This window comes from Zingiber officinale, chromosome 2B, assembly GCF_018446385.1.
Source record: "Zingiber officinale cultivar Zhangliang chromosome 2B, Zo_v1.1, whole genome shotgun sequence".
NCBI classification, from domain to species: domain Eukaryota; kingdom Viridiplantae; phylum Streptophyta; class Magnoliopsida; order Zingiberales; family Zingiberaceae; genus Zingiber; species Zingiber officinale.
This window is the reverse complement of record NC_055989.1, coordinates 83581810-83594588: the sequence shown is the minus strand read 5'-3', so window position 1 is coordinate 83594588 and position 12779 is coordinate 83581810. Positions and strand designations below refer to the sequence as shown.

Sequence of the window (12779 nt, the reverse complement as noted above, 5' to 3'; positions counted from 1 at the left end):
AAAATGTTTAAAAAAAAACAAAAAACAAAAAACAAGAATATTAAAAAAGATACAACAAACTGTTTCCTTAATAAAGTACTTGTTCATATACTACTTTCCTTGATAAAATCAGTGTTCATATACCACTGACTACAAGGAGCACAATGCACATATACTACTGACTACTACAAGGAACACAATGTAAATAGATCTAAACTGAAGCTTGATAAACCAAGTAATTTGCAAATATCAACAACAAAATGAGATTTTTTTTTTGCATTTTTGATATTAGAAAAATCATCAACTGATTGGCAATTAGTTTATGCCCTTATACACAGTTGTAATCTGCCAATAAACAATGATCTGAAGCATTTGAAGACATGTATACTTTCCAAGTTTTGTTTCTTAGCAATGACTTTATGAACCATTGGATCACCTTCTCATCTCAGTGTTTTAGAGACTCCATCATAACAAAATATAAATCGAAGGGAAATAAATATTCATTTTTTTGTCTGTTGAGCTCGAGCATTGGAGTCGGTCGACACCTGCAGATAATTTTGCTGTGACGAACACAGAAGAGTCATGGCAGTAAGTTAGTGACTAGCGCCGACCATTTGCCCAACTCCTGACTTGGTTTCTGGATTTCGCGAATGGTGGCTTACTGACTACCTTCTTTGGTAGATCGTGCAGCTCCATTACTTGTATCGTTCGTTGTTTTTTCGCTGCAAATAGGTGAATGCCAATTGTCCATCAGTTTGATAATCATATGTAGCGTTAATCGAGAGATCGCTAGTATTGAAACAAACCATTTTCTGCTTGCTGGTAGCCTTCTTGAAGCTTCCTCTTCGCGATTTCTAGCTTTGCTCGTATCTGAGCATCCTCAGAGTTCTTTGTTTTCTGCCATCAAGATGAATTTCTTACTAGTTTGGTACACTCCCAACACAACGCTATCTGAATGCATCAAAAGACCAGCAAAAATTAAACTTACGTCTTGCGGAGCAACAGAGGACGACTTCCTGCGAAGTGTGGAATTGCCATGAATCTGTTTAAGTTTCGACTCAGTGCCAGCTTTTTGCTCAGGGACCAGCTTTGACAGTCTGTCAGGGCCAGAAACAGCCATTCTTTGCTTTGCCTGGCTAGTAAATGTTTCTCGAACTTGTTTGACGACCGATTGTTGCTGCTTCACTCCTCCTTTAGCTTCAGGAATAGATAAACGTCGTGGTTCTTGCCTGCTTGAATCTTCCTTTAACTCGGTTGTAACTGCTTGTGCTTGCCGCCTTGTCTCTCCTTTATCTTTGAAGACGGTTGCTTGCTTTGGGGGCTGCTGTTTCTGCTCCGGATCTTTGATTTGTATGTTTCGATCATTTTCCCTCTTCCCTTTGAAAACATCCATATTTCTGAAATCTGCAGAATTTTCAAGTCGATTGATTGCTCATCCACATATGAAACATAGACTAATAATAATAAAAAAAAAAGAGCAGGGAAAAGCGAAGTTACACACTTCCATCCTCATCCATTTCATCAAAGAACTTCAAATCCAACAGCACAGCAGGACAGGAAATAGAAACAAGTTAGTTCATTTCCACATCCTATCGATCGATCAAACAATTACTATTAACCAAAATATTTATTGGTTTGTACCTCAGACAGATGCATAGGAGCTGTTTGGGTTGCTAATAGAGCTCCCTCATCTAATGGAGGGAAAGGGAGACCTTCCTCATCTTCCATAGGAAGATTTATCGAATCCGGAGAATTATCTGCAAATAATTACATCGTAACGACAAATAAAAGAAATCATTATGAGCAAGAAAGTAAGCGATTATTTACCTGGAATGTTAGCTGTAGCACTTGCCCATTCATCAGCCAAAAGTTTCCAACCGCTACGGCAACAGAAGATGGTTAGGCATGCTTATTAATGTACTATAAGCCGACAAAGTTGATAGAAAAATTAGTAAATATCCCATCATGCATAAATGAAGTAATTAATTCGATCGGTATATTAGGATAAGTACATTCAGATAGCAATATTGATTAAGGGATCTACCAAAAACCAAATATAATACGAGTAACGACAAGAATGTCGATTTTATTGTCGGATTCTGCTATTTCTAAAAAGTCCTACACATGATCAATAGAGGTGTTGGATCAGAGTGTCTATGTAAGAGTATTCCGTGATGAATCAAAGATCAAACACCCTAGTGCATTTTCTTTCTAGCTTCAAAATAAACTTATACATAAGGAGAAACTTACTCAATAAGTGTTCGTGCAAGATGGCGAACTTGCTTCGAGTTGTGTTTTCGAACACCACTTACTGCCCTCCCAATCGCTGTCGCCTAGGACCAAAATAGATGGATTCAGGATTAAGAACACACCATGCATCACTAAAGAAAGCAACAATCAAGAAAACTCTAAAAGAATGATACTTCTATTCCTCACCATAAGTACTTCTACAGAAAGCTCCATCAGCTGCAACCTCCTCAAGGATTCGAATAACACATTATCAGACTGCACAAAAATGAAAAGTTAACTCATGGAGTAGCAAAGATTATCGATAAGCCTTGTTCACAATTCTGATAACTAGCTAGACAATGTATCGAACAATATACGTGGAACATCGAAGGCATACAGGAAATGGAGGTTCTGAGAGAAGAGAGAGGAACAGACCTCATCTTGATAGTTGGCAAGGATCTCCTTTATCCTCGAGACCTCCGTGACTATCTCGTTGGCCTCTTCGATCTCCTCCGTGAGCGCCTCTGCCTCGTCGTAGCTGTAGTTGCTGACGATCCTGTTCAGGTCCTCGGGCCCGTTGTCGTCGTCGTTGTTGGTTTGTTTTCCCACATCATCCATCTTTACGCTGCCGTCGCCTTCCTCCCCGCCGGCAGCGTCTCCGCAACCGAAGCACCGGGGCGGCAGCAGGGCGGTGAAGAGCTTCTCCGCCAACTGATCCCTTCGGCTCCGGAACTCGTCGGGGTAGTCCGACGCCGCCACCATGACGGCGTGCTCCACCACCTCGAAGATATCGCCCTCGCAGCTGCGGAAGAACTTGCGCCAGTACTCGAGCGATCCCGACATGGAGGAAAGGGGCGCCGGCGCCAGCGAGCGAACCACACAGGGAGAAATCACGATCGATGAACGTAAACAGGAACCAAACCGGAGGAAAGATCAAATCACGATCGATGAATGCTCTGCCGACCGGAGCGATTTCTGCAACAAATTCAACCAATTTCATTCCAAGAGCAGAAGCAAGTAAATCTTTTTGGCGATAACAGACGACTTAAAAACCTGCAAAATTCCAACTTTTTGCCCCAAAACAAAAACGCCGTCTCCTCTACGCTCCGCACAAACATCCAAAAGAACTTTTTTTTTCCAAAAAAGAAAAAAAAAATCCAAAGAAAATGAAGAGAAGATTCAAAAGCAAATGAGTAGGAAAATTTGTCAGAAGAGATGCCTTTTGGTTCAATGTTCTTCCTCGCCTTAAACCGCAATAATGATTTCCCTTTTCTCGCCCGCAAATAGGAGGAAAGCGAGAGGGGGATTGGAGGAAGGGAAAGGACCTAATCCTTGCTTGCCTTCCTCCTTTAAAAAAAAATTGCAGATTAAAATAACAAAAACCGTGTTTTTGATCGATCTATATACGCAAGACGGTTACGAATACTCGCATCGCCCAGGATCGCGATCGTAGATTTCGATCGGACTCGTCGACGGATTGGATTCGTGAGGATTAATCATTTCCAGTAAAATAACAAGTGTAGACGGGAAGACGAAGTGACGAGGCAACGGCGAAGGGTCGCCGTCGTTGACTCGGTTAAATGGACGGCCGAGATGTGGTGTTAGTGGAACAGATCTATAGAATATTTATAATTTTAAAATTCTTAGCATTTTACTCTTTCCAATTTTCAGTCACTGATATTTTTATTTATATTATAAAATAATTTAATGGAAAAATGATATTATTATATAAAGTTACAAAAACTATCTGTTTAATATTACAAAATAATGAACTTTCTAACGTGAGATATAGTAAAAACTTACCATATATTTGAACTAATAAATGTAGTTATTCGTCGGACAATTAAAGGATAGCAATTTTGGAATATAATTTATGTTTTTTATAAAAAATTATTATTATTATTATTATTACTATTATTATTATTATATACCTTGCAAAATAATAATAATGTTCACGAAATTTAATATTTTTAAAAAATATTTTATCAATAGAAAACATCCTCTATGTTGATACTTTAATTTAAGAAAGAAGTAATTTGATAAGAAAATAAAAATATTGAAAAATATTTGACATATTACACTAGTTTGGACTAGGTCGACAGAGACACTACCTAAGGCAATCACCTAACCTTCAGTTTGGTTGTTACAAGTTTATTCAAACCATGTTAAATATATCGTAAATTATCCTAAAATTTCTAATAACTTCCTTTTCAGTCCTTAGAAAAATTTCATCCCACTTGCGGCATATAATTTTTTTATTTCAACTCTCTAATATAGATCGATTTATCTAATTATCATTATTTTTTAAAATATAAACATTTAAAAATAAAATATAATTTTTTCAAAGTACAGCATATTTAAACTTAAATATAATATATTTTTTATCAAATTAAATGTCGCTTTCTTACTTAATCAATCGATTGATATACTTAAGGTTAAATAATATTAAATTTATGAAAAATTATTTCATTTTAAATTTTTTATACTTTTAAAAAATTGATACGGTAATAATGAGGAACCATATCCTACTACCACGGTGGAGGTCAAAGTCAGAGCGGTCAACGCATATAAGGTATCGACCGGTCGAGCGAAGCATTCCCCGACTGAGAGAAAGGATCCGATCCGTCGTCGTCAACTCCGACACGGAGCATTCAAACACTCAACGCTCAAAAGAGAACGACGTGCAGAAGCTGAGCAAGCAGCATACTCAACATCAGCCGAGCACGCAGACAGTGAGCTTCCGGCCGAGCTGATATCCCACTCGGCCCAGCGACAAATCACGAGGATGGAGGATTTCCAACCGAGCGACCATCCCGCTCGGCTCAACAGCAGACAATACACGAGCAGTGGACTACCGACCGAGCGACTATCCCGCTCAGCCCAACAGCAGACAGCACATGTGTTGGGATGTATACTATAAGCCTAACTTTTGTATGAACATCTATTTTGAAATATTTTGAAATGAGAATCACTTTAGTCAAATATTTACATTTTATATTTATATATATGTTAATGCAGTTGTCCATTTAGTTTATATTGTAGATAACATGGTGTGTGGTGTCACACAGAAGATCATATTATCGGTTCCTTATAAATTATAAATAGTAGCTCATAACCAAGATGGATTGGGACAAACCATTGGAACGGTTATAGTGTAATTTAGTATAGTTTGTCTTGACTATAGAATTACGCTAGTACACTATGTGTGTGTATTGAGCATGACCATTTGATGTTGTTCGATTTATACTGACTACATAAAAGAACAGAACCTTTGTTATTATAGATGTGCGTCCTCTTAATCCCTATATAATAACAAGCACGTATACTTAGTATTTATTTCTTTAACTTATCAATGTGTGAAATTTATTCGTTAAATCAATAGACCCGATGAGTTGAGAGATAGTACTATTTATATGGTGTGTTGTTGATTATAGAAGGAATTTGTGTTCTAATTATTTAGGCTGATGATGTCCCCTTGAGGAGCTCATAAGGATTATCATGTAAACCCTGCAAGTGGACTTAGTCCGGCATGATAATAAAGTTGAGTGGTACTACTCTTGGAATCAGATGTTAATTAATTTAGTTGTCAGCAACTCATTTAATTAACGGACATACGATATCTTAAACACAGGGAGATTAACACACTCATGATAAGAAGGAGCTCATATTGTAATAGCAAATTGGTGCGGTAGTTCAATAATAATCCTTTAGTGGTATGAGTTATTATTGATGGACTTGGGTTGTGTGTTCGGGCCGAACACAGGAAGCCCAAGTCCATCAGGAGGCCTAAACCAATTCTTCTTCTAAATCTCTGTTGTAGTCTTTATATAAAGTCTTGCATTCACCCATCCATAACTTGGTTTGGTCTAACTTAACTTGGTTTAACTTGATTTGGTTTAACTTGGTTTGGTTTAACTTAACTTGGTTTAACTTGATTTGATTTTCTCCATTATAAAAAGAAAGATTTTTTTCTAAACCACCTACTCCTTTTTATAGGCTTGCCATTGGTTACAAAGAAAAAAAAATAACAGAATTCTGTTATTTTTTTTTCTTTGTAACCAATGGCAAGCCTATAAAAAGGAGTAGGTGGTGACCTCTAAAACTTAATTTTCTAATTTCACAATTCTCTTCTCCCCTTGTGGCCGGTGCCACCTTATCCTCCACCTAGGGTCGGCGCCACCTCCACCAAGGGTCGCCCCCTCCTCTCCTTGCTTAGGGTCGACACCCCCTTCCTCTCCTAGCTAGGGTCGGCGCCCCTTCCTAGCAATCCATTGATAGCCAGCGACTTGAAGAAGAGGAAGAAGATTAGAAGGTGCCCCATCCTATAGCCTCCTTTTGTAACCGGCGATTTGGAAACCAAAAAGAGGAGGGTGGTTTTGTCTTCGTAGATCGTCACCCACACGACGTCCAAGAAGAGGAGAGGAATACGACAGAAGATTAAGAGGTCTTTAGCTACGAAGAAAGGTACAACTAGTTTTTAAATTCCGCTGCGTAATTAGTTTAGTTTTCTTTGTATCGATTTTGAATACAAACACAAGAGGCCAGTGATCTTGTACTTCGATCAAGGTGTGCTGTGATCCGTTAAGAACTTACTTGATTGATCAAACACATGTCTAATTGAACATAGGGGTTGCTAGGAAAAGTTCTGCACTTGTATAATTTTTGTACAAGGAAATTTAAACAGAACGGAATTTCAGTGCCTTCAACATGGACAGTGGATTTCCGGCCGAGTGGCTATCCCAGTCGGCCCAACCGCAGATAGCACATGGATAGTGGATTTCCGGCCGAGCGACTATCCCGCTCGGTCCGACAGCAGACAGCACATGAACAGTGGAGTTCCAGCTGAGCGATTATTTCGCTCGGCCAAGTAACAGACACAGTAAGATATCTTTCGACATCCTTTTGGGAGCTAGTGCAGCTGACAGATGGTATAGTCAAACAAAAGATCGTACGGCGTAAGCTTCTACTGTCACTTCAGAAATATGCTCAGCCCAGTAAAGTACTATGTCAGGGACACTTTGCTGACAAGCCTTTTCAGGGGAAGCTTTGAGGTGCGTGCCTACCTTGGGAAGCGTGCTCGCGCGCTACAGGAGCTCTATATAAAGGGGGTCCAAGCATCAGCGGAGGTATGCGATATTTACTGTTGCGCTACAGTTTCTAGTTGCTCCGTCTCTTTGCTTCTTCGCCGGAAACTGACTTGAGCATCGGAGGGCCATCGCCGGAACCCCTTCCCTGACTCGGCACTGACGCTGCTTGTGTTGCAGGACTGGAGCGAAATCCATAGGAGGTCAGCGAAAGTGTCACATCCCCAGCATCCATCTTATCAACTTTCGGACAGGATCATATTTGGCGTCGTCTGTGGGAGCATCACCTGCATCCGAGCCGAGAGGATGGAAGACGTTGGACGAATCACCACCGTGACGCTCACTCAGGAGGAGCGGGAGATACTCGTGCAAGCCCGAGCAGCGAAAATGATTAAGCAGCAACAACAACAAACGCTAGCTGATCGGCTGGCGCCGCAGCCTGCGACATAAACGGCCGACAGGCGAGCGAGGCAAGAAGACTGAGTGGAGCAACTCTCCATATGAGGACAAAACCGAAGGCCAACCGGCACACAAGGGGAACCACCGCCCGCGCCGATCCCTTCCATCGAGCTATGTTCTAGACACCCTTGAAGATAGCCCAAGTGCATCAGAAGAGGGGATCATCTTCATACGATGCACCCGTTTGGGATGCACGGAAAGACAAAGCATCCCGAGGCAACATTTCTCCCGAATGGATTAACAAGTAGTTCTCAGAAGAGATTTTGCAAGACCCTCTGCCTCGACATTACACCCCGTTGGCGATCAGGACATACAACGGATCAACCGACCCAGATGATCATTTGGATCGGTTCGATAACGAAGCCACGCTACACCAATACACGGACGGAGTGAAGTGAAGTGTCGTGTCTTCCTCACGACTCTCCGGATCGGCGCAACCCTGATTTAGAAGACTGTCGGACGGTTCGATACGGAGCTTCAAGGACTTCCGAGCCACTTTCCAACACCATTTCGCCAGCAGCCGATGCTACCAGAATACGAGTGTCAGCCTCTTCACCCTGAAGCAAGGGCCCAAGGAAGCGCTCCGAGTATACATTCAGCGCTTCAATCAAGTGATCATGGACATCCCCTCGATCTCGTCCGAGATCATGATGAATGCCTTCACACAGGGGCTCGCTGAGGGAGATTTTTTCCAATCACTCATCAGGAAGCCGCCAGAGACTTCAACCACATGCTCAAGAAAGTCAACGAATACATCAACGTAGAAGAAGCCCAAGCGGCCAGAAGAAAGGAGGCGTCGACCAAGCATTCGCTGACCGAGCGCCGACCGTCAAACAGCCATCAGCCACCCAAAGGGTCGAGGGCTGAAGGAGTACGGCCGCACCAGGAGACCAGGGCACATGCCATATAACACGTGGCGTCCGGTCGGCCGAAGGCGTCGAAGGGCAAGGTATGGATACTTATGTTTTGTTCATTCCACCAATCGGCGATCCACAACACCCACGATTGTTGCGGTCTGACATCGATCGTCAGCCGACCGGCTCCACGAGGATATCGTCGTCGATCTCCTTCTCCCGATCGACGACAAAGGCATCGATCGATCGAGTGGCAAGAGGAAGAAAGAAGGGAGGCCGAGCACCATCACCAATATCAGCGAAGGGAGGATGCCAATCCCTCTCAAGTCCCAGCCGAGCGAAACAGGTCATCCGCTCGGGAAGAAGAAAATAGGATCAACGCTTCCCGAGGAGAGATAGGCATGATTGTCGAAGGGTCGACTAGCAACAACTCCAACCGAATCAGGAAGTAATACGCTCGGTGGTTGGAGATCCACGTCGTAGGATGCAGCAACGAGAAGGTCGAAGGCTCCCAGATCTGCTTCGGCCCTGGAGACCTGGAGGGAGTAGAGATCTCTCATGATGATGATCTGATCATCCAAACGGTGATCATCAACTACACCATTCACCGGACCTTCGTCGACACGGGGAGTTCGATAAACATCATTTTTAAGAAGACGTTCAATTAGCTGCAAATCAATCGAAGCGAGATGCTGCCCATGGAGACCCCGCTTTACGGATTCACAAGCAATGAAGTTTTGCCGATTGGCCAAGCAAGGTTGGTCATCTCGCTGGGGAAGAGCCGTTGAGGAGGACCCGGACCACCAATTTTATAGTGGTGGATGCACCGTCGGCCTACAACGTCATCTTGGGCCGACCGACACTCAATGAGTTCGTGACGGTGGTGTCAACTTACTGCCAGAAGATAAAGTTCCTAGTGGACGACCAGGTGGGCGAGGTCAGAGGCGACCAACTGGCCACTCGATGCTGCTATGTGGAGATGATAAAGACCAAGGCAAAAGCCACTCGAAAGGCCCCGCAACTAGAGGTAAACTCGATCACTAAAAAACCCCCTACCTTGGTAGATGAGGAAGAGGAGGAGGTCCAGATCCACCCCAACCGAGCGAAGGCAACAACTTTCATCGCTGCCGACCTTGAGGAGGAGAAGAAGGTAGAACTGGTTGCCTTCCTTAAACAAAATCAAGACGTATTCGCCTAGTCGACTTATGAGCTTCCCGGCATTTCCCCGAGCGTGGCTCAGCACGAGCTTCATGTCCAACCGGACGCTCAACCGGTGAAGCAAAGGAAAAGGGATTTCAGTGCAGAGCAGAACGTGAACATCCGGGCGAAGATAGAAAAACTGCTGGAGGCCGGTCACATCCGAGAAGTCCAATTCCCGAGCTGGCTAGTCAATGTTGTGCTAGTCTCCAAGCCGGGCAATAAATGGTGGGTCTGCATCGACTTCCGCGACTTAAACAAGGCATACCCAAAGGACTTCTATCCGCTACCCAGGATAGATCAAATGGTGGACTCGACGGGGGGCTACGAGCTGATTTGCATGCTCAACGTGTATCAAAGATATCACCAAGTGCAGCTTGCCCGCGAGGACCAGGAGAATGTCAGCTTCATTACGACCGAAAGAACATATTGCTACAATATCATACCATTCAGACTGAAGAACGTCGGAGTCACCTACCAGAGGCTGATGAACAAGGTGTTCTGACGACAGATCGACTGTAATATGGAGGTATACGTCGACGACATACTGATTAAATCCCTTCAAGCTGCTGACCTATGCGCAGATATCAACGAGACTTGCCGGACGCTAAGGACATACGGAATAAAACTGAACCCAAGCAAGTGTTTGTTCGACGCGAAGAGTGACCGCTTCCTGGGCTACATCGTCATCGAACAGGGCATTGAAGTCAACCCAAGCAAGGTCAAAACTTTGCAAGATATGCCGCCACCTCGGAACTTGAAGGAAGTTCAAAGGCTGACCGGTCGGATCACAGCGCTATCCAAGTTCATATCCAAGTCTTCCGATCGGAGCTTGTCGTTCTTCAAGGTGCTTCGTCGAGCCACGAAATTCCAATGAGACACCGAGTGCGATCGGACGTTGGAGGAGCTGAAGGAATATCTGAACTTACTGCCTGTATTAGCCAAGCCGGTTGTGAGAGAGTCATTGTGAATTTATTTGTTATCCAACGAACAGGCCATTGGATCGGCTTTGGTTAGGCAGAACGGTCAGGATCAACAGTCTGTATATTTTCTGAGTCATATATTGAAAGATGTTGAATCTCGCTACACTGGTCTTGAAAAACTAGCATACGCTTTGATCCTAGTCACTCGGAGGTTTCGTCCGTACTTCCTAGCGCACACTATCATCGTACTGACTAACAGTGCCCTGGGATGAGTCCTTCTCAACCCAGAGGAATCGGGAAGGCTAATCAAATGGACGGCCGAGCTAAGTGAGTTCTACATTCAATATCAACCTCGAGAGGCGATCAAAGCTCAAGCCTTGGCAGATTTCGTCATAAAAGTCCAGAGTGATGAGCCGACAACAACATGGAAGATATATATGGACGGCTCGTCCACTCGGCAGAGCAACGAGATCGACATATTGCTTATCTCACCACAGGAAGATCGGATGCAGCTGTCCGTTCGGCTGGACTACCGAGCCACTAATAACGAAGCAGAGTATGAGGCGCTGATAGTCAGCCTACATGCAACTCAGCACGTGGAAGCGGTTAAAGTCCTCATCCACTCGAACTCCCAGCTCGCCGCCCAGCAGCTATCCAGGACATTCGAGAAAAGCAACGCTTGGCTAAGGCTCTATACAGAGGCTTTCGAGAAGCCGAAGACCAACTTCCGGAAGGTCGTTATACAGAAGATCCCCCGAACGGAGAACCAGACGACAGATGAGTTAGCGAAGCTAGCCAGTTCGTTGATGTCGATTGTCATAGGTCAGCCGATCGAGCAAGTCTTACTTGTGGTGCACATCGACCGAATGGAGGGAATAACCTTCCCGAACGACTAGAGGATAGCCTTGACAGAGTTCTTGCAGTCAAGAGCCACACCCGCCGATCCGGAGGAAGCCCGCTTATTGAAGAAGAGGGCTGGCGGTTCACCTTGATCAACGACTAACTTTACAAGAGAGCCTTCTCCAGACCCCTGCTCAAGTGCGTCGGATCGGAAGACATCGACTACATTTTGAAGGAGGTGCACAAAGGCTCCTGCGGAGGTCATCCGGGCAGCCGTGCATTAGCCTATAGGATACTCCTGGCCGGACATTTTTGGCCGACCCTCCAAGAACATGTCACTCGGACGGTGGCCACCTGCTTGTCTTGCCAGAAGTATCACAACATGCTGTTGGTGCAATATCCCTCAGGTCAAGGATGACCTGGTTGACCAAGCTTGAGTCTTGGTTTGAGTTTCGATGTTTGACAATACAATACTTCGATGATATGGACAAGTGTAGGTGCAGCTGTTCATTTGGGGAGATTGTTTGGTGCAATTCCCCTCTGAACAGGGTCTGATCAAGTTGATTGCAAAAGGGAAGTCCTAACTGGGATGTTAGGCAGAAGAAAAATCCTAGTGAGTGAAGCCAGGTGAAAGACCTAGTGAGTGAAGCTAGGCAGAAGGAAAATCCTAGTGAGTGAAGCTAGGTGAAAGTCCTGGTGAGTGAAGCCAGGCAGAAGAAAATCCTGGTAAGTGAAGTCAGGTGAAAATTCTAGTGAGTGAAGCTAGGTGAAAGACCTGGTGAGTGAAGCCAGACAGAAGAAAAGTCATAGTGAGTGAAGCTAAGCAGAAGGAAAGTCCTGGTGAGTGAAGCCAGGTACGGGGGAAATTCAGATGGGTCAAGGTTGAGCAGACATCTGGTGAAAGTCCAAGTAGGTCAAAGGAATTGACCGGATACTTGGCACGAGGAAGAAAAGTACAAGTGGGTCAATGGGATTGACCAGATACTTGGTGAGAGAGTCCTAGCTGGTCAAGGGTGACCGGATTCTAGGTCTTATGAACCAACAGGTCATGGATTGACCGGATGTTGGTTTGGGGGCTTGGGATTTGGTTTTGGGCAAAAACCAATGTCTGGATCGATCAGTCGATCGATTGGAAGATGCCCAATCGATCGACCGATCGATTGGGAAGGTCCCCGCAACAAGCCTCGAGTGGGCAAGTCGCAGAGCGCACATAA

General features: G+C 44.2%; 1 protein-coding gene across 1 annotated transcript; it reads right to left on the bottom strand.

Annotated features, from left to right (window-relative positions):
* Positions 1-343: 343 nt before the first annotated feature.
* Positions 344-3414, bottom strand: LOC122046113 (probable mediator of RNA polymerase II transcription subunit 26b). Its single transcript, XM_042606647.1, has 10 exons — positions 3262-3414; positions 2644-3183; positions 2416-2484; positions 2230-2312; positions 1807-1859; positions 1621-1736; positions 1481-1508; positions 968-1383; positions 786-876; positions 344-701 (listed from the first exon to the last, which is right to left on the bottom strand). The coding sequence occupies exons 2-10, from the start codon at positions 3049-3051 to the stop codon at positions 580-582; spliced, it is 1386 nt and encodes a 461-aa protein (XP_042462581.1). The 5' UTR covers positions 3052-3183; positions 3262-3414; the 3' UTR covers positions 344-579.
* Positions 3415-12779: the final 9365 nt, after the last annotated feature.